The sequence below is a fragment of the Tursiops truncatus genome, chromosome 5 (genome assembly GCF_011762595.2).
Source record: "Tursiops truncatus isolate mTurTru1 chromosome 5, mTurTru1.mat.Y, whole genome shotgun sequence".
Taxonomy (NCBI): Eukaryota; Metazoa; Chordata; class Mammalia; order Artiodactyla; family Delphinidae; genus Tursiops; species Tursiops truncatus.
Window position 1 is genome coordinate 68918775 of NC_047038.1, and position 23374 is coordinate 68942148.

Below are 23374 nucleotides of genomic sequence, written 5' to 3' on the forward strand. Positions count from 1 at the left end.
GTTAGTAAATATAAAACAAAACTGATATTGGTATAGAAAGATTATAACTAGTTCTTTGCAACAAAATACTAAGTGTTTGTATCTAAATTATTTCTCTCTAATCATTTCTCTGTGTTTCATTCATTCTTTTGAATAAAATAAATTTATTTATACCTTGGTTTTTCCAACTCATTAAAGTTTTCTCAAGTATTTGCTACCCATATAGTAAATGTTCTTCACCAGACCAATTAAATGTATTTTAAAGTACAATGTAATAAAGTTAAATCTGGCCTCTAGGAAAATGAATAAAATTCGAATCAACTTTTTATTCATGGCAGTGTAAAAACATCTGAATACAAATCTATCTTAGTAGTCCCTTATTTAATCAAAATAAGAAAAGGACATGGGTATAACTAAGATTTGTAAAGAATGATAAAATATATATATTTACTATGGATTTATTGCCATTTTTTAACTTAAATCCAGGAACAAATATGTCGTTTGTAATTTTATCTAAGACAGTTAAACATAGTCCACACTTCTGAAAATTGTATAAATTGTAGTTTATCTCATTTTATTTTACATTTTTAAATAAACAGGATCAGAGGCTATAAAATTCTATGAAAAATCAAGTATTTTATCACTTACAACTTGAAAATTCCAATGGACATGAATGTTCATCCATAGGAAAGTTATGAAGCTGAAGGTAACATTCTGCATTAATTGTCAATCTATTTAGATGGAAAAATAAATATTAAATAATGAGAAATAATTTCAGGCATTAAAAATCTTTTGTCTAATTTTTAAACATGATTTTGGCCTACAATAATGGACTGTGATACACTAGAAAATAATAATAATTCTGAAGCCTCACAGTAGTAATATAATAACATTCATAAATGAATAAGAAAATTCTGACATTTTTCTCTCCAGCCAACTAAGATAACTCATAATTAGCCCAAGTGTGATCTCTGTGTTTACACTTAAAAATTCATACTTCAGGATCTTAACAAACACATATACGTGCACACACATGCAGGTTAACAGAGTGTACCTGGTTAAGTATGGTGAATTGTTTTCTTTTGACCATAAACATCTTTCCATTAACAGGATGATTCTTAATGAGTCGATATGTTCAAGACAATGAATTAAATAAACTTGAATCTTACACATCGACCCTCATTTAATCCTGTGTTAGGGATGTTTTACTACACCACTGAAAATCAGAGTATTTTAAAACGTTATAGCAGGATGAACTCCCAGAGAAAAATCTCTGTCAATCACTTGCCCTATAGATTAAAAAAAACATAATGTTTGTACCACAATCTCTTCTGCTTCAAAGAGGGGAAATCGAGGAGTTTTTCCTCTTTGCTTTCAGTCCTTTTCACATACTAGTAACTCCGAGTTTAAACAAGTGTTTCCACAATTGTTCACCATTTTAGATTTTAGTGTATTAAAGAAGCTTCATATTTCTCACTTTGCCAAGTTTGAAAAATGGAAATTTATCAGTTGATCAAATATTAGTATGGAAAATAAATTAGAGCAACTACAAGTTTTCTTAAACAGTAATACCTTAGAGTATATAGAACGCGTCCATCATTCCAAATTCGAAGAAGACGATTAGGAGTTGTTATCCAATGAGCATCAGATTTTCTTGAATTTCTGAAGAAAGTGTCAGGAATCCAAATTTTTCCAACCATATTACTGTTAAGCATAAGCACTTTCATGGTACTGTTGAATTTTAGACGACTATCAAACCAGGTTTGGGCAAAAATTATATCTATTGTGTATTCCTAAAAGATAAAAAGAAGAGTAATGACTTATAATAGTAAAACCACTATTTTAGACATTTTCTTCAGGTTGAATTTTTATAAAGTTTCTGTAAGTAAATAGCACTTAAACTCAGTCTTTTTTGTAGAAAAAAAGTATGCCATTATCTTAACCTTTTTTTTTTCATTGTTTACATGAGTCATGTAAACTAAAATTCAAGATTTCTCGTAATTACTGCTGTCCCGTGTGGCTTTACATATCTTTTTGTAAATTGTATTCAAGATTTATAATAGGTAGGATATAGCTATTAAATATAAAGGCCAATCATTTTCATGTTAACAATTATATTAAATTTTGTGATATTTACGAATGCTTAAGTCACACAAAAAGTCACAAGCTACAAAATCAAAATGCAAACACTCGCTAAATTATCTAAAAGCCCTTATCTTGTCCTTTGTCCAAAAAATTAATTTCAATTATTTAGATCCACTGTTTTCAAATATTTTAAAGCAATCATACTCACACACACACATACACAGACACACACACACACACACACACACACACACACACACACACACACCCTATTAAGCACTTATAATATGCCAAGTATCTGTTGAGTTTTGCAAGTATCATGTCATTAAATCCTTACTACAGCCCTGTGAATAATTACTACAATAATCTTTATTTTAAGGAACATTTATTAATAGAGATGTAAAATAACTCTCCCCACATCAAAGAGCAGATGATATGAAAACTGAGACACTGTAGGTTGAATCCCAAATCCACATATCTAACAACCACATATAATGGTGGTCACAGTGAGGCCTGATGAGTGCCATAATTAGAGCAAAGGCTCTGCCCATAATCAGCGAGTGACTGTAAGTAGGAAATTGCATGGTTATGAGAGAATTCTTAGGAGTAGGTGATTAGGTATAATCTACCTTTATATCCTGACAGAATATCTACCATATTATAAGCATTAAAATTTATTTGATAAAATTAATGAATAAGAATGCATATTTGATGCTACTGAGAAAAGAAAGTGATTATATGTATTTGTATGTAACTTTGATATTAAAAGAGGAGGAAGAGAGTAAATTGAAAGATATGAAATTTTATATGAGTCACTTGAGATGGGAGAGATTGGTTACTCACTCTTGATGTAATACTAGCTCTTGTCCAATTTACCTGGAGAGAAATATTTATAATAAATGGAATTATAATTGGGAGCTTGACTAATGAATGAAAAACATTTTAAAATGGTAGAGAGAATAATAAGTAAACAGATTAGGAATCAACTTGTCAATAGAGAAGTTGGATCAAATCCTAATTTCCAGGCAGGATATTTAAATTACAATTTACTTGACTAGAATACAGAGAGTAAAGTGAGTGGAAAACCTCCTTTTATCTATTTTGGTGGGTTTATTTTATTTTTATTTATTTATTTATTTATTTTTTAATAATTCCATAATCCAACAAATTTTAATTGGCCTTCCTAAGCCTCCAGTGGAAAAGCCCTATTTTCACATTATGAATTGCCACAAAGATGAAATATATAAATTTCATAAACTTAGTCCACTAAGTTTATGCACATACAGTTTTTAACAAATAAAATTTTAATGTTTCCTGTAAGATCTTAATTCAATTTATTTATTTATTTTTAAAATTTTAATCACTCAGAAGTGGTTTTATTCTCCAAAAAATAAACGGCACATGGGCTCAAGGCGCACCGGCTTCAGTAGTTGTGGCACGCAGGCTCAGTAGTTGTGGCCCACTGGCTTAGTTGCTCCTTGGCACATGGGATCTTCCTAGACCAGGGAGCAAACCCGTGTCCCATGCATTTGCAGGCGAACTCTTTTTTTTTTTTTTTTACATCTTTATTGGAGTATAATTGCTTTACAATGGTGTGTTAGTTTCTGCTTTAAAACAAAGTGAATCAGTTATACATATACATATGTTCCCATATCTCTTCCCTCTTGCGTCTCCCTCCCTCCCACCCTCCCTATCCCACCCCTCTAGGTGGTCACACAGCACCGAGCTGATCTCCCTGTGCTATGCGGCTGCTTCTCACTAGCTATCTATTTTACGTTTGGTAGTGTATATATGTCCATGCCACTCTCTCAGTTTGTCACAGCTTACCCTTCCCCCTCCCCATATCCTCAAGTCCCTTCTCTAGTAGGTCTGTGTGTTTATTCCTGTCTTACCCCTCGGTTCTTCATGACATTTTTTTTCTTAAATTCTATATATATGTGTTAGCATACAGTATTTGTCTTTCTCTTTCTGACTTACTTCACTCTGTATGACAGACTCTAGGTCTATCGACCTCATTACAAATAGCTCAATTTCGTTTCTTTTTATGGCTAATATTCCGTTGTATATATGTGCCACATCTTCTTCATCCATTCATCCGATGATGGACACTTAGGTTGTTTCCATCTCCTGGCTTTTGTAAATAGAGCTGCAATGAACATTTTGGTACATGACTCTTTTTGAATTATGGTTTTCTCAGGGTATATGCCCAGTAGTGGGATTGCTGGGTCATATGGTAGTTCTATTTGTAGTTTTTTAAGGAACCTTCATACTGTTCTCCATAGTGGCTGTACCAATTCACATTCCCATCAGCAGTGCAAGAGTGTTCCCTTTTCTCCACACCCTCTCCAGCATTTATTGTTTCTAGATTTTTTGATGATGGCCATTCTGACTGGTATGAGATGATATCTCATTGTAGTTTTGATTTGCATTTCTCTAATGATTAATGATGTTGAGCATTCTTTCATGTGTTTGTTGGCAGTCGGTATATCTTCTTTGGAGAAATGTCTATTTAAGTCTTCTGCCCATTTTTGGATTGCATTTTTTGTTTTTTTGTTATTGAGCTGCATGAGCTGCTTGTAAATTTTGGAGATTAATCCTTTGTCAGTTGCTTCATTTGCAAATATTTTCTCCCATTCTGAGGGTTGTCTTTTGATCTTGTTTATGGTTTTCTTTGCTGTGCAAAAGCTTTTAAGTTTCACTAGGTCCCATTTGTTTATTTTTGTTTTTATTTCCATTTCTCTAGGAGGTGGGTCAAAAAGGATCTTGCTGTGATTTATGTCATAGAGTGTTCTGCCTATGTTTTCCTCTAAGAGTTTGATAGTTTCTGGCCTTACATTTAGGTCTTTAATCCCTTTTGAGCTTATTTTTGTGTATGGTGTTAGGGAGTGATCTAATCTCATACTTTTACATGTACCTGTCCAGTTTTCCCAGCTTGGTGGTTTTTATTAATTGAATAAATTTGACATGTAACTTTGTGTAAGTTTAAGGTTACTTTAGTACATTTATATATTGTTATATGACTACCGTTATAGTGATATTTATCACAGTATCTAATTATAGTATGATATTATTGTCTATATTCATTATACTGTACATTAGATTTCTATGCATTAGTTAATACTCCTTATAAATTTATACCTTTAAACACCATTATTTTATCTATTTCGTATGAACACTATTGCAATTTGGGAAAGCCACATACATATTAATAATTATTTAAAATCCAACACAGGCCTAGACATTATGTAATTGAGTATGAAATGTATGTTTTATAAAGTGACTAATATGCATAGATAAATTATTATGGTTAATTTGTCCCATATAATAATGTAATTAGTGATCATTCATATATTTAACATCTACAGTGTGTCATTCATTGTTTTGCATAGATGTAAAGACATGAGGTCCCTGTACACAAAAATATTGCATCATGACCCCCTCTTCACATAGTCTTGGTTACCATTTAAACAACATTCTATACCAGAATTACACTGTGCTTTTGTATGGGATTGAACAGCAGGAACTGCTTAAGATAAAGGAAGAAGCTAACATACCCACCAGGTTTATGGCTTGGCAAAGATCCAACATTGGTTGGTAGAGGAAACCTCAAGCTACTTAGTAGGTATACTTGGCTTCGGTGTTCCTGACTAACAAGGCATTAAAGATTGCACTTGAGAAGTAACTTATATAGGGCTGGGATATAGCAAGCATCTGTGAATCCTGCTTAGCAGCTGGCAGGATCTTCTTTAGCACACCTGTTTATAAATGTGCTAATCATTGTTAGAAGAGTTATAACTTCCAAAGGCCAAATTCTTCCAAGCAGAGATTTTTGGGAAAGTGTGAAGTTTTTTCTGCTCACAAGTCCCTCAATCTATGTTCAAGAAGAGAAAGATACAGAGCCTGTCTTGATTATCCACCATTCCTAAACTTTTTGCAAAGGCTAATACTTCCAAGCTTTTTAAAATTACTAATCCTTAATAAATGCCTCATTGAGATGAAAAGTTATTAAAATCTGTGCCATTTTATACATAAGTGAAAAATCCAATTTTGTTTGCTCATTTGTATTAGTGTAATTTCGAGAAAATAATCAAACTGTGTTCTTGTACTTCATGTTCCTATTTAGAGGTTATAATTACCTGCATAATAAATAAGCAAAAGAAACATGAAAAGGAAGTTCCATTCACTGAGAACAAGTAGCTTGTTGAAGAATAGCTTCTAGGATAAACATTTTGAGATGAGGAACAGTGCATTTAACATTTGAGATCCAAAGTACATTATGAAACTTTGCCTCCTTGCAAGTTAGCCCAGAAAATAGCATTAGTGAATAAAGATGAAGAAGTGAGCCATCTTGATTTCTAACTTAATCAGTCAAACCATAACTGATGAAAGTTCATGTAGTGCATTCTTCTACTTCACTGTCAGATTTGCAATTATGTGCTGTGTCTAACATTTAAAAGCACTGGTTAATTCAATACTTTTTTTTTTTAGTAATGGAATTAGCATCACTCAAAATACAGACCTAAATAATTAATTTAGGTGCATAATTACATCATGAAGTTGGGTTGATCCTGATCTGATCTTAGCACCTTGGCATTAATCTCTCCCTAAAGTATCTATTCACACGGCCAAAATATGATGGGCCAATGGTTAGCAGTAAACCAGATACTAAGGCTATAAACATGTAGAGAAAAGGTACAAGTGTAGTTAATCCCCAGCACAAATAGGTTTAGTGATAAAAGTTCATAGGATTCTGCCCCACTTTGCTCAATTATTGTAAAAGCACCAACTTCTTGAAACTATCACAAGATAAGTAAAATAACTTGGTGTTATTCTATTTTTTCAAATGAAAAAGAAATAAGGAAGGAGATTATGTCAGGTACTTAAATCATTGAAATCAATCATCAGTACATTGAGAGATATTACAAAAGCAGACATAAATCCTGAGTTCATTTATCAGCCCTTTGGGTTCTATTTTTATGTCTCTAAATTTAGATTTCCAAAGGTACATAACACCATGTGCATTCATCACTTAACTTTTTAACAAATATTTTTCAGTGTCCAAGTTACTTCTGTATTGTTCTTGGTTTACAAAGATGAACATGAAGACTTCTTGTTATGAATATATAAACAATAAAATTGGAAATTAATAATGCTTAGGGGGGATAGAGTTAAACAGAAATAGAAACAATAGAGATCATTTTCAGCTATGGAAAATTAAGAAAGACTTCATGACAGAAGTTGTATTTACCTGAACTGACTTTCACACACAGCTGAATACTAACATTAAAGAGAGATCTTTATCTCTAAAATGTAAGTTAATTTTGTGATCCACTCTTTGTTACAAGTTCAAATCCTAACACAAAAATAGAATCAGAGGATTTTCTGACATATCAGTATGCTACTAGGATGGCATTTTTCACACTATTATTGGAAGTGCTGGCTTCCGACGTTTACTTCAGTAGTTTAGATCAAGTTGTGCATATCACAAAGCTGAGTGCTCTACTCAGATGAGCCAAAGCCTGTGGCAGGATTTGCACAATTTCCATTATAGAGATTTGTCTTGATTTCCATTATAGCAAGATGTTAAAAGTGGAGACATTTAAGAAGTTTTCTCTATTTCAGATTTTAGTTAAACTGCAGGGTAACTGATGTGAGTTCAAATTCACTGCCAATCTAAAACCTAAAACTTTAGTACATTATTTAAAGACTTTGGGCTGAAATAAATATAAAAATAACACAACTGAGTAGGAGGTAGGGCGTTGTCTTTAATTATGTACATAATTGTAAATACTTTTCAGATAAACAATGACTAATACTAATACATCCAAAGTGTGTTGTAGTTAGTGTGTGTAGTGAGACATTATGATGTAATCTAAAGAATTACTGGTTGGGTGGAGTCAGGAAATCATGTCAGAGTCCCAGTTATGTGACTTAGAGTAGGGTGCCGACTATGTCCTTTACTCTCTCTCACTGGAAAAATCAGGGCACTATGAAATTATCATTCTGATCTTTCCCATCTCTAAGGTTTGGTGATCTTGTTCTAAACATAAACAAGAATAAAGGCTACAGTGGACATGGTGTTGTCCAGTGACCCATTCTCATAAAAATACTTCTGATCTATAGGCATCTTTGTTATTTTAATTTAATCCCGCCTAATTCCTGCTAAATTTATAGTTGAAAATGGCTCAAGCCAGTGGCTGCCAAAACTGGTTGACCAAAAGTCCCCAAAGAGCATTTTCAAAATTCTGATTCTAGGTCCCCATCCCAGATTACTGAATCAGAATCTCATAAAGCAATACTGAAAAATTGCATTTTTCTTAAATGCAGTTTGGGTTTCTAAAAGTTTGGAAAATTTCGACTTAAAATTCTATCACTTCCTCAAGGCATTTCTATCCAATAACTAGGTTTCCTGACCAAAAGAAAAGGTAAAAGTAAAAGAAATAAAGAGAGTTAGAGAGAGAGAGAGAGAAATCCATAGATGAGATTTGTACAGAATTCCTCAAACTGTACAGTATAACCTGTCATCTCTTTAAATAAAATTTCTATATATAAACACTGTTTGAGAACATGTGTTTATGTGTGTGTGTATTTAAGAAAACTTTAACATTCAGCTAATAAACGTACCTCAACAGAATTTTAAATGTAATCTTCAAAAATGGTGAACTATTATCCCTCTGAAGTTATCTTAGGCCATGTTAATTATCACCATATGTGCTAAACTGCTTTTTCTTAGATATTCATTGTTTTTCTTTTTTTTAAAAAGAGTATTATTAGCAATGTATTAACGTTTGTCTTTCTCCTCTTGTAATTTTCTATTAAGAAGTGAAGCAATCAAAGCGGTTGCCTAATAACTTTGAGTTTATCATTGAAAACCCTTGGTAGGTACCATATAACTCATATAATTTGATTTTAAACAAAGAGGTGAAAAATGTATACTCATAAGATATATTTATTATCATCTATAACATTTGACAAATGAAATAGTGCCTTGAATCAGCTAGTCAGGAAGCAAGGCTACCTACCTTTTAATCACATGTATGATTAGGTCCTTATTCTGGCAGAACTTTCCCCCTAATCCTAGCCTGAGGGCAGAACAACCAAGAAGTACAGTCCCATTCTACAACATTCTCTATCTACTAATTCATGAAGGACTCAAAATTGTAACTAATATAGGAGGCAGATCATTAAAAAAGAATTCAATATAGACACCTCCAAAATCTGACCAAGATGTTAGATAATGTATTACTAGATAGATTATGGTACAAATACATCCCCTAATATCATGCAACATTTAATGATATTTTTAAAAAGTAGTTAAGTGGAATAACAGTCATGATATAATAAGTAGAAAGACACAATGTTATAAAAATATGTATAATATTAATAGTATAACATTTGGGAAAACTATGTACATGAAGTTATTAAAATGGTAGTTAACAATGGTGACCACTGGATAATCATAATCTAGAATATTAATTTTTTCTTTTGCCTAAATGGAATTTCTAATTTTCCAATATTGGTCATGTATTTCTTTTATAATAAGGAAAAAAATCCTATTTTAATGAAAGATTTTTAGAAATAAAATAGCATAGGGTCACCATTTGCAACTTAAAATATGTATGGGTTCATACACAGAACTTTCCTGGCCCTTCCTCTTCTGTATCGATCTAATTTGTTATTTTTTAGACATCTTCCCCACTAGGTTTTATACTTCTCCAAAGGAAAGAGGCCATATATATTCTAACTTAGTAGCCAATGTACCAACTTTCGCAATACAAGTCTTACATAAATAAAAGACAAATAAGACCATAAAATAAAAATTTAAATGTTTTTTTTTTCAACTCAAGAAATAGTAAAATTATTTTAATAATTTTTGGAGGTTCAGAGGTTATTTTAATTTCTTTATTCTAAGAGCTTTAACTTCCTATTCATGGGGCAAGTGAGCATTCTGGATCAAAGAAGTACAGAGTTGAAAATAATATTTATTTATAATTTTTAATTTTACCTCTGCTAGTGTTGAATCAAAACTTACCTAAATTCTATATTATTTTAAAATAAAGCCTGTGAAAAGAAATAGGTTTTAGAGTATTTAATGAAAACAATAAATCTTAACATAATATGCAAAAGAAAAGAAATTAAAACTATGGCAACAAACTTTAAAATATTGTACAAACCAAACAAATAAACTTAATGTGTTTGCTGTTTCATAATTCCTAAAAATAATATAGCTGGCAAGGAATGACCGTTTCCTGTTAATATAGTAAGAGGAAAAAACACGGTTAATTTGATATGTAGAAGCTATGCTTGAGGCTTTATTTCCTTAAATCTGGAAGCAGTAGGAACAAAAAAGAGAGAAAAGGAAGGAGAGGAATGAGAGGGAAGAGAGAGAGAGAGAGAAAGGCAGAGACAGAGAAAAAGAGAGATGGAAAGATGAACCTATGAACATTAGCACCTATTGTATGAACCATGCTGAAGAAATGTGCTCCTTGCAAGAAATTCATGGAGAAAAAAATTCTCTCTGAGCACCAGCTTTCTCAATATATCTAGAATGTTTAAACCCAAGTTATATGTCTAGGGAGTTTATTGTCAAAAACAAGTCTGATAAAATAAGGGAAAATAAAAAATATTAAACTTCAGTTCTCACCATTCTCAAATAGATTATTTAACTATACCTCACCCCCTATACACACATTTGATGCTTGGCCATTCTATTTGAATGATAGAACAAAATTTGGTTTCTGGGAAAATCTCTTATATCCTGTACTGTATTTCATACAATAATGATTAATGTTTATAACTTTCATAGTTCCATCTACGCTTTTAAAGAATATTTTTTCTTTTATAGGGAGCGGTTGGATTTTCCTTTTCTTGTAAAAGGAGTCTGAAAAGGGGCATTACTGTTAAATATTTCTATACTGGACAGAAAGAAAACAACTTGTCTTTTGATAAATTAATTTAATCCTATTTGTGTACTGCTCTCCCCAGCATTGTCATCTCCAGCAGGTAGTTACTTTGGAGTCTAGCCCAGCTTGTGCCCTGGCTCCTTTATAAGTTGCCTTCCTCATAACTTGTGTTTTCACTCTTCATCCCTGTCTCCATTACCAAAACCAATCGCAATTTCATGCTGGAAGAATCTATTCAGCTTCGGAAGCATATTCTAAGACCATGTGACCTCTGACCCTGGCAGTTAGGATGATATAAACTTAAGTTCTACAGACATGAAATGGGATCTTGTTCTTGAACGGTTTTTTATAGCTGTTTAATCTCTCTGGTCTGACACTTTCAAAATGCGTATATTGATAATCTCTTAAATATTGGACTATATAATGGTGTACCAGTTCCTATGAATAAACCCATGTCCAAATTATACCTGGAATTTTCAATTATAACTGTTTTCTACTTACTCCCCTTGTGTTATATACCTATAATATCATCTTGGATTCCCTGGAGCTTTCATTGATTTTGACTTGATTCAGAGAATCGCTATAACCCTTGAACGTTGTATTTGCTACCAGAGGATAAGTGCAATTGTTTAATTATCCTGACACATTTACTTGAAAGAGTGAAAATACATAATCTTCTCAAAACCTGAAAAATTAAGAGGTTAAATACTTTAATTCCAGTCTAATAACCTCTATTAACATTTTTTGCCTTCAGTTTTGATTGTATATTTCTGTTCTGTTTACAATTAGATAGTTTTAAATAGAGATGCATAGTTGAACAGCCTCTTTCCAAGTTAATTTTTCAATCTTCATTAGTGCATCTGTTATTCACTTTGCACTTAAATTCTCAAAATAGAAATTATAGGAATGATCTATTTATTGATTTATTCATTCTTACAACATGCAATTATTAAATATCTAGTTTTTGACAGTGGCACCAGGATTGAAGCCATTAATCTAACCCTGGATTTAAAAAGAAAAGAAAAGAAAGACATATCCTATTGTAGAATGATATTGCTTTAGGTCTTATCAGTAATCTACAGATACTATTTTATGTAGCCAAGCTTAAAATGAAACAACCATTTTGCACCAAACAAAATTTTGCCTCATTTGAAAAAATAAAAACATTAAACCTATGTATTAATTTTGTTCCTTATCAGTAACTTAAGTTGTATGTGTAAAGAGGGAAAAAACAGTTGCTTGCTTAATTACACTCAGGTCTGCTTGCTTTATTACACTCACAGTCAAAGCAATTTTGTTCATTTTATAATAACTGAATTCTAATTTTCCTGTATTGTTTAGTTAAAATAGTCTGCTATGTAAACTGTTCCTTAATCCCTAGTATGACAATGCTTCTCTTTTAATAAACACTATCAAATATTCCACAGTTTTTTTTTTCTTATACTGCTTTAGTATCACCAATTTTAATAGTAATTTCACTTAATTAGCTTTTTTAAAAAACTATCACTGTCCAAGGTTACAAGTGTCTAATTTGCCCCACTGGGAAAACTAAATATTTAATACCATGAAACTTTTATATAGGAAGATTATCATAGAAGCCTTTTGATAGCCATTCTTGTCAAAATATTTCTGGAATACTAATTCAGTCTTGAATTCTACTTCTTCTTTAATGACCACATTTTTCTTTAATGAATTCATTCAAATTGAAAACAAAAGCCCCAAATAAAACATACGCAATGCAGGAAAATTTAGACTTCCACATGCCCAAATGGGCTTATCTAAGTATTGGTTAATTAGAGGCTGAATATTTTATGATTTTTTTAAAGAGAAAATTAACATTTTAGTAAGGCATTACTTTATGAAATCTTATATTTGCATAATGTTAAATCAATACACACAGGTATATAGAATGTTTTATCTTTACAAAAACCAAGAGGTTGTATACAAATTTGTTTGGGGTAGAAGTAATACTAAAACACTCTTTGAAACTTTCTCTTCCCTTGCTTTATCTTCATTTTCTTGCCAACTATGCTGTTTAATTTACTACCTCAATTTCATCTTTCAGGTCCTTAAATATATTGGGTTGGCCAAAAAGTGCCTTTGGTTTTTTAAGTCAAAATAAAAGGCACATTTTTCATTTTCACCAAGAACTTTATTGAACAATGTATTCGCCCTTTTGTTCCACTACCTTCTGCCATTTTTCAGGCAACTTTATAATTCCATTTTCCCAAAACTTTTAATCTTTTTGAGCAAAGAACTGTTCCAGGTGCCTTTTACAGTCTTCCAGGGAATTGAAATTTTTTTCCAGAATTTTGTAAAGACCGAAATAAATGCAAATCTGAAGGTGCAGTCTCTGGTGAATATGGCAGAAGAATCAGAACTTCCCAGCCAAGCTGTAACAGTTTTTGCCTGGTCATCAAAGAAACATGTGGTCTTGTGTTATCCAGATGGAAGATTATGCATTTTCTGTTGACTAATTCTGGATGCTTTTCGTCAAGTGCTGCTTTTAGTTGATCTAATTGGGAGCAGTACTTGTTGGAATTAATTGTTTGGTTTTCCAGAAGGAGCTCATAACAGAGGACTCCATTCCAATCCCACCATGTACACAACATCACCTTCTTTGGATGAAGACCGGCCTTTGGTGTGGTTGGTGGTGGTTCATTTCACTTGCCCCACCATCTCTTCTGTTCCACATTATTGTACAATATCCACTTTTCATCGCCCGCAACAATTTGTTTTAAAAACGGAATGTTTTCATTACGTTTCTGTAGAGAATCACACGCAGAAATATGGTCAGGAAGGTTTTTTTCACTTAACTTATGTGGAACCCAAACATCAAAGTGATTAACATAACCAGGCTGGTGCAAATGATTTTCAATGCTTGATTTGGATATTTTGAGTATGTCGGCTATCTCTCACGTGGTATAATGTTGATTGTTCTCAGTGAATGTCTTGATTTGATCCCTATCAACTTCAACTGGTCTATCCTACCGTGGGGCATTGTCCAGAGAGAAATCTCCAGCACTAAACTTCACAAACCACTTTTGACAGGTTTGTTCAGTCACAGCACCTTTTCCATACACTGCACAAATCTTTTCTTGCATTTCAGTTGCATTTTTACCTTTCTTGAAATAATAAAGCATAATATGCCAAAAATGTTGCTTTTTTTCTTCCACCTTCAGTATTAAAATGGCTACACAAAAATTCATCAATTTGGTAAGTTTTTTTTTTAAAATGCATGCTGATATGATAGCTGTCACAATACAATCTAACAAAATTGTTTCAAATTAAAGACAACTAAGAGCTACCAGAACCATCTTACAGGAAAAAACGAACGAACATTTTGGCCAACCCAATATATGTTCCTCAAGGTCTGATATTTGTTTCTTTTTCCTTCTCTCTTTACTTTAACACTGCTTTTCCAATTCCTCGGAGGTTTAGCTAATCCCTGGAAAATAGTTGCTCCAGCCCTTTCTCCTGACAGTTGGCTCCTATTTTCAGACTCTCAAATTCAACTTATCCCAAGCCAGTTCGTATTTATTTGCACTAAGGCAACACAGATGTCCATTATGGTGTGACCAAAATGCTGTCAGTACGGTACTCAATATAGGCAGCTGTGAAAGTTAATGACAATCATGTGAACATCATATTGAGTAAGAGAAAAACTGAGCACGGCTGTAATACTATAAGAATAAGCAGACACAGACAAGTATATAATGATGGTTATTCAGGCATAAAGTGGTTAAGATCAGTAATAAAGAGACAATTTATTGTGATAATGAATAAATGAAGTTAGGGAGAAAAATCATCAAAGGGTTAGAGAATTATCTTTGCATGGTGTTATGGACTAAATGCTGTCCTCCCAAAATTCATATGTTGAAGCCCTAACTCCCAGTACCTCAGAATGTGACTGTATTTGAAGATAGGGCCTTTAAATAGATGATTAAGTTAAAATGAGGTCTTTAGGGTGGACCCAAATCCAATCTGACTGCTGTCTTTATAGAAGGGAAAATTTGGATACACAAAGAGCACCAGGGAAACACATGCACTGAAGAAAGCCCATGTAATGACACAGTGAGAAGGTGGCCATCTGCAAACCAAGGAGAAAGGCCTGAGAAGAAAGCAAAGTTGCTGACACCTTGATTTGGACTTCTGTCCTTAAGGACTGGAGATATAAATGTCTGAAATGTCTGTTGTTTCAGCCAGCAGTCTCTGGCACTTTGTTACGGCAGCCTGAGAGAGTAACACAGGTGACCAAATCAGAGGAGATGAACGTAAAACATGATTGAGCTCATTGAATGGGACCAAGTAGTTTGACTCACAGAAATGGGATCATTAGGGTTTGGAACAGCACATTTTCAACCTATTTTAAATAATGTCTGTGGGTTATATTGGAGTTATTAATTATGTCTTTCAAATGGTAATGAAAACTATTTATTCTGTGTATAAGCATAGTTACAAACTTTTCCATTTTCCATCCTAAATGACCTTTCCTTGACATTTTCTCATATTCTCTCTTGCTCATATTTCTCTTTTACTCTCTTCCTTCTCTACCACCAAACTCTTACCTCATTCTCTTCTAAGTCAAGTTTCTCAAAATAGTAGTTCATAAAATTAACCTGCATTCCCACTTACTCACCATCACCTTGAAATCCACACATGATTGCATGTCTATCACTGCAGAACCCATATTTCTAGCTCTGTGACAAGAAGTTGGATAGGAAACCAATTTTGAGGATGGAGGAGAGACGTACGATTCAGCTGTTATTCTTTTCTTTCTTTCACTTTTCCACTGAATTTCACCTAACAGAGATAACCAGTACCATATAACCAACACCAGTGGGCCCAATTTATTCCATTTATCACTGGATTCTCATGTATGTTGACAACTGATTATTAGTTCCTTCTTTTCCATTCTCTTTTCTTCCTCAGATTATACAATATCATCTTCTCCCTGGTTCTTCTCCTACCCTCTGACTTTTCTGAGTATGTCCCTTTTCTGCATTTCTCTTTCTTCCACCTGTATTTTACATGCATTGATCTCATTATAAATACCATCTGATTCTCAGATCTGTGTTCCTCTTAATCTGCATCTTTCTTGGATCATTTATTGTGGCTTTAAGCTATATTTTATGCTGCTTGTCCCTCTTCCCTCCCCAATTTACATCTATTTCCAGTCATAACTTCTTCCTGGAAATTAAAATCCAAATCATTACTGGACGGTTCCTCCTGAATGTGCCTTCAGCATCTGAGGGCACATATGGCTATATTCCCTATCTCAAAAAATGACTCTACCATCTGCAAAATCATCTCTATACCTTGGAGTCAGCCTATGCACAACCAACGAATCACTAATTGCATCTGTTGCCCTGAACTCATTCAGAATTAGTTATCAGAAATTATTCACATATTCTTTCTATTACTGTGGTATATATATACTCCAGAACTCTATGCCAGATAACTATTTTTAATATTCATTACTCACCATATTTATGGGATCAACTGGTCCAATGCTGTTTACGTAAACATCAGTTTCAATTACTGTGGGCCTCACTGCAAAATACCAATATAAAGAATGGTCAACTGAAAACAGAACTACCATACGACCCAGCAATCCCACTACTGGGCATATACCCTGAGAAAACCATAATTCAGAAAGAGTCATGTACCACAATGTTCACTGCAGCTCTATTTACAGTAGCCAGGACATGGAAGCAACCTAAGTGTCCATCAACAGATGAATGGATAAAGAAGATGTGGCATATACTCAGCCATAAAAAGAAATGAAATTGAGTTATTCATAGTGAGGTGGATGGACTTAGAGTCTGTCATACAGAGTGAAGTAAGTCAGAAACAGGAAAACAAATACCATATGCTAACACATATAAGTGGAATCTAAAAAAACAAAAACAAAAACAAATGGTTCTGGAGAACCTAGGGGCAGGACAGGAATAAAGACATAGAGAATGGAGTTGAGGACACAGGGAGGGGGAAGGGTAAGCTGGGACGAAGTGAGAGAGGGCATGGACTTATATATACTACCAAATGTAAAATAGATAGCTAGTGGGAAGCAGCTGCATAGCACAGGGAGATCAGCTCAGTGCTTTGTGACCACCTAGAGGGGTGGGATAGGGAGGCTAGGAGGGAGACACAAGAGGGAGGAGATATGGGGATATATGTATACATATGGCTGATTCATTTTGTTATAAAGCAGAAACTAACACACCATTGTAAAGCAATTATACTCCAATAAAGATGTTAAAAAAAAAGAAAAAGAATGGTCAAAGATATAATCATAGGTTGTCTTAAATAAATCTTATTTAAATAAATCTTAATAACTATTACTATTTTACGCTTTCAAGAATAAAACATTCTCATTATTAAATGAGGAAGCATGGCCCATTATATAAACACAACAACCTTTTCATTTCACAAATAAATTATGTAACTAAAAATTACCATTTTTGACTAAAAACCTCCCAGTGTACAGCCTAAAACTGTCTAAATCATCCATTAAAACTAAGGAAGTTTATTCAGTTAAAAATGCTAGGTAATTTGCTCTGCAATAGTCATAGAATTTTAGGATTAGATGGATTTTAGAGCCTAAACATTGTTATGTTATCCTACTTAGTGCATATCATGATGTGCTAGCAAATGTTAACAAATTTTTTCTTGGACTGGGAGAAAACAAGCCCCGATTTGTACCTTTTGCTGATTTCAATGTTGTAAATACTCCCACAATGAATGATTTAAAGACACCAGTGTGAAGTCACTGAATACAGAGTCGGGACGATATATAATGAGTGGTTATTGTGAGCCAGTATAAGCTAGTTCGGCACACGCTAGAGCTTGAAGCATAGTTATGATGATTAAAGGAGGTGATAGATCTGAAGCGTCTACATCCAGGTCTGATTCTCGTGAGGAGCTTCATTAAATGTGTTCCCACCTCCTTCCTCTCTTGTTAACAAAATTCCTTTGGGTTGTTTATAACTGGTTCCAGTGAAAGGTGTATTTTCATCTAATTCTTAGAATATATTGTACAGCCATCCCTGTGGACTTCATCTGTTGTGTTTTGTACATAACCATTTGTGTTTTCCAAGTTAGTGTTTAAATGGTATATGCTGTATTCTTATATTCTATCAAAATGTGCAGCACAGGTCAGCCTTTTAAAGTTAATCGAATGATATGATTAACTACTATCTGCAATAGTGCATATTTGATTGTGATTTGGGCTTTGAACCTTTGACAGGTATTTTTGGCTTGCTATAATGAGATTTACCATAATGATGATAACTTATACTCATGAGATTTTTTTGTTCACTATGAAAAACATTTTCACATAGTTTCTTTTTACTCCCTACCCCCCCCTGCCATATAAAGCATAAAGGGTTCATTTACTGATTCAGCAAATACTTGTTGAGGAATGCATATAAAGGTTTCATAAAGAAGACAGGAAGGGAAAAAGATATTGTGAGAAGAAAATCTGTCATAGATCTCATGGAGATTTACATAGAGATAATGCAAATAAAATAAAGCAGAAAAACCACCTTGTACCCTAAAAGTTTCTATGCTAAAGTAAGCATGTTTCCAGTACTGTATACTCAGTTATCCTTTCTGGATAAGTTTATGTGATTTCCCTTTCTGGCCCAGTACTTACCACTCTTACAATGCAGGCACTATATTAGACCTCACAGGATGAACCCCCTCCTCTAGTACATAGCTGAATCTGCCTGTCTGAGTCCCTATCCTGTCTCAAGTCTCCCTATCTTAGTAACTTTTAGTCTGTCAGAGCTTCCAGGCTGGTAAGCTTCCATGGAAAACTTGAGGCATTTTGGAAAACAGTGCCTGTATTATTTTAAAACCATATTTATTTTTAATCTTTGAAATTATAAAAAGCCCTACACTTAGAAAAACATACAGTATTTATTTAGTTTGTTTTACCTCAAGCAAATATTTTATTACATGACATACATATTTTCTTAGCTAGAAAAATAAATGGGATTTGTTAGAAATAGTTTTAGTGTGCAAAACTATAGGTTTATAGATTTACATGATACATGACAATGTAATTCGATCTAGTAGCCAACAATTAGATTTCTTAAATAAAAGTAGGTTCTATGACTTATAGAAGGTTATATAGCTTAACTTATATAGCTTAACCTAAGCTGATGACTTCTGAGATGAGTTGCTTTAATCATTTGCCATTTATGTTTGACTAGCTATGAATTGTAACCAATAAATATCATATAATTAAGCTAAATATAACTAGATTTACAGAGTGGTTTTTATGAAAGTCAATTAATAACAATAGGTTTATTAGTTTCATTTAGTATATTTATTAACAGTTATAAGCAATTAAGTGCAATGTACCAGTCTTATCTGATTAGACTTTTTCAGTTCATCTGATAAATCAACAAAAACTGAGTGCCTGCTCTCTATTGCATGATACTTGGGGCTGAACACCGCTTATAACAAGAACTAAATGATTTTTTTTTAACATCTTTATTGGAGTATAATTGCTTCACAATGATGTCTTAGTTTCTGCTTTATAACAAAGTGAATCAGCTATACATATACATATATCCCTCTTGCGTCTCCCTCCCACCCTCCTTATCCACAAAGCACTGAGCTGATCTCCCTGTGCTATGTGGCTGCTTCCCACTAGCTATCTATTTTACATTTGGTAGTATATATAAGTCCATGCCACTCTCTCATTTCGTCCCAGCTTACCTTTCCCCCTCTCCGTGTCCTCAAGTCCATTCTCTACGTCTGAGTCTTTATTCCTATTCTGCCCCTAGGTTCTCCAGAACCATTTGTTTTTGTTTTTGTTTTTTTTAGATTCCATATATATGTGTTAACATACGGTATTTGTTTTTCTCTTTCTGACTTACTTCACTCTGTATGACGGACTCTAGTTTCATCCACCTCACTACAAATAACTCAATTTTGTTTCTTTTTATGGCTGAGTAATATTCTTGAGGACATTTTTATTTACAGGACATACTTTTCACATTTTACAGTAGAGAAAGATGTAGATATGAGTGATCTGTCCTGGTTTCTTGATATCAACATTTCCTTAGCTAACTATAAGGCAAATATATGTATGTTACAAAAATATTAACTCTGGCATTAGGGCTTGAGCCACACTATTTCATGATGCGCATACATCAAGTTCTTCTGAGATGGGACAAAAGATATATTACATCAGTAATTCCAGCGTAGAACATTGCTATTCACAGAAGATATTCAATAAATTACACAATGAACATATATTTGCAAACTATGAGCATTTTTTGAGTTGTTATGTGTATCATTTTATAACTTTGAGGTGCTATCATTTGATCCAATCCTTTAAACTTCATCCCCGAAACACGACGTAGAATAAACCTGAAAGTGAATTAAAATATTTCAGATTAATTTTGAAACTACAGCTAGTGCTTATATGCTTCAAAATATAAAAAGGAAAACAACAGAAATCTGTAATTGTTCCTTAATAATGACTTATTACTGCTTTCATTGATTCATGCTATGAACAATACTTTTGGGTGAAATCACTTAAAATACAGGATTCTTAGTAATTGAGTAAGTACTTTCTTGGCTTTATGATTTTCTCAGTAGAAGGTTTGTCCAATTGCAGGATTTTAGTGATATTTAAAAAGGAAAACACCATACTTCAATTCAAAAGTAGGAAAATGAAGCTAAAAGAAAATTGCTATTCCAAGCTTATTAAATGATGTTTAGAAAGTGGGCACACTATGTTTAATTCATCAATACACACAGAGATCAAAGATCTGTTTTTTGTGATAGTACAACAATGACTTAGAAAAGCATGTACTGCCACAGCAAATTACATTTTTGATAGATAGAGGGAAGACAGGTAAAGAGGACACTGAATTATTTTTGCAAGGCCTCTTTCTGTGCTGTGACTTCTAAGTACTTTGCTTTAAGTATCTCACCAGAATATAAGTAAACTCCTAGTGCAAGTGAGTATATAGAAATAGACATTCCAGGCAACTTAGTAATCCAGAAAATACAAAGAGGAAGGAAAAGAGAAAGAAAGAAAAAAACAGTGAGCTCAACATCGAGTTTCCACGTAGTTAAGGCAAAACTGAAGAGAGCTCACTCTGGGTGGGTAATTGGTTATCAATCAGAAGATATAAACTAAAATGAATTTTTAAAATATTTTCTTCATACTTATTTTTAACCATGCTGTATTCCAATAGTCAAGATATCTTTAGCATAATATGTAGCTTTTTGGTCACCTTGGATATTAAAATTAATTGAAGTCAGTCAAAAACTCTAATCCTGGAAAATAAGATTAATGGTCTTTTCTTACTGCCCCTAAATGGTATTAAAAAAGAAATAGTCCCACTGATCTGGATATTGCAGTTATACAGATTTTGAAAGAACTATGACTAATATGTCTTATTGCCCTAGAACAGACAGCAGGGGTTCTCAACACAAAGATGTCATATTTGGGTCCAGATGCTTCTTCCCAGCCCTTACTAACAAGGAATGTCAACTAACATTTGCCATCTCCTTCCCTAGGTCACATATGGACAAACAGACACTTGGATACACATGGAAGAAAAGGTAGATATGGATAAATAGATACTTGAGACTGTGCTGTCTAATACCTTAGCTAGTAGATACTAACACAGATGGCTAGAAAAGATACTAACATAAATTTTGGACAGAAAAGAATGCCTACAAAGATCACTTTAATAATTATTCATATTTGTTTGTTTTCAAATTTTTTATTGAAGTATATTTGATTTATACTATTGTGTTAGTTTCAGGTGTTCAGCATAATGATTCAGTTATTTTTTTCTGATTATATTCTATTACAGATTATTACAAGATATTGATTACAATTTTCTGTGCTATATAGTAAATCCTTGTTGCTTATCTATTTTATACATTTTATGTATAGTACTTTGTATCTGTTAATCCCATACTCCTAATTTGTCCCTCCTCCCCTCTCTCTCCCCTTTGATAACCATAAGTTTGTTTTCTATGCCTGTGAGTCTTTTTCTGTTTTGTATATAGAGTCTTTGTATTATTTTTTAGATTCCACATATAAGTGATATCACATAGTATTTGTCTTTCTCTGTCTTACATACTTCACTAAGTATAATATTCTCTAGGTCCATCCATGTTGCTGCAAATGGCAATATTTTGTTCCTTTTTATGGCTGAGTAATATTCCTTTATATATATATTTATATATATATACATATATGTGTATATATATATATATATATATATATCTTATCTTCTTTAACTGATCTGTTGATGGGCACTTGGGTTGTATCTATGTCTTGGCTATTATAAATAGTGCTGCTGTGAACACTGGGGCACATGTATCTTTTTGAATTAGGTTTTTTTTTTTCTGGGTATGTACCAGGGAGTGGGATTGCTGGATCATATGGTAGCTCTATTTTTATTTTTTTAAGGAACCTCCATACTGTTCTCCATAGTGGAGGCACCAATTTGCATTCTCAACAACAGTGTACAAGAGATCCCTTTTCTCCACACCTTCTCCAGCATTTATTATTTGTAGACTTTTTGATGATAACCATTCTGACAAGTGTGAGGTGATACCTCTTTGTGGTTTTGATTTGCATTTCTCTAATAATTAGTGATATGAGCATCTTTTCATCTGCCTCTTGGCCATCTGTATGTCTTCTTTGGAAAAATGTCTATATAGGTCTTCTGCCCATTTTTTGATTGGGTTGTTTATTTTTTCAATCTTGAGTTGTATGTGCTGTTTGTATATTTTGGATATTAACTCCTTGTTGGTCGCATCGTTTGCAAATACCTTCTCCCATCCCATAAGCTGTCTTTTCATTTTGTTGATGATTTCCTTTGCTGTGCAAAAGCTTTTGAGTTTAATTAGGTTCCATTTGTTTATTTTTGCTTTTATTTATTTTTCCTCGGGACACTGATCTAAGAAAATATTGCTACAATTTATGTCAGAGAATGTTTTGCCTATGTTCTTTTCTAAGAGTTTTATGTTGTCATGTCTTATATTTAGGTCTTTAAGCCATTTTGAGTTTATTTTTGTATATGGTATGAGGGAGTGTTCAAATTTCATTGACTTACATGTAGCTGTCCAGCTTTCCCAACATCACTTTTTGGAGAGACTTAAGTCATTTATTATGTATACTCTGAGATGAACAGATAAAATGCTACTCTGCACAGTACATATTACTACTTAAATTTAAATAGAAATTAATTAAATTTAATTGAAATTTAGCCATACTAGCCACATTTCAAGTACTCAATAGTCAATAACCAATTTCAAGTATTCAGTACTCACAAATGTATGACTGTTATTAATATACATAATATATATTAAGTATATGTAAATTTAATTATTTGGAATTTCTTCTTAGGAGAATGAAA

General features: G+C 33.0%; 1 protein-coding gene across 1 annotated transcript in view; it reads right to left on the bottom strand.

Moving 5' to 3' along the window:
- GABRG1 (gamma-aminobutyric acid type A receptor subunit gamma1) overlaps positions 1 to 23374 on the bottom strand; it is a 63296-nt gene that overhangs the window by 15939 nt on the left and 23983 nt on the right. The window contains exons 3-5 of the mRNA XM_019928234.2: positions 16453 to 16520; positions 1552 to 1772; positions 628 to 710 (exon numbers count right to left, since the gene is read on the bottom strand). Coding sequence (XP_019783793.1) covers positions 628 to 710; positions 1552 to 1772; positions 16453 to 16520 — 372 coding nt within the window. The remainder of the gene's footprint in view (positions 1 to 627; positions 711 to 1551; positions 1773 to 16452; positions 16521 to 23374) is intronic.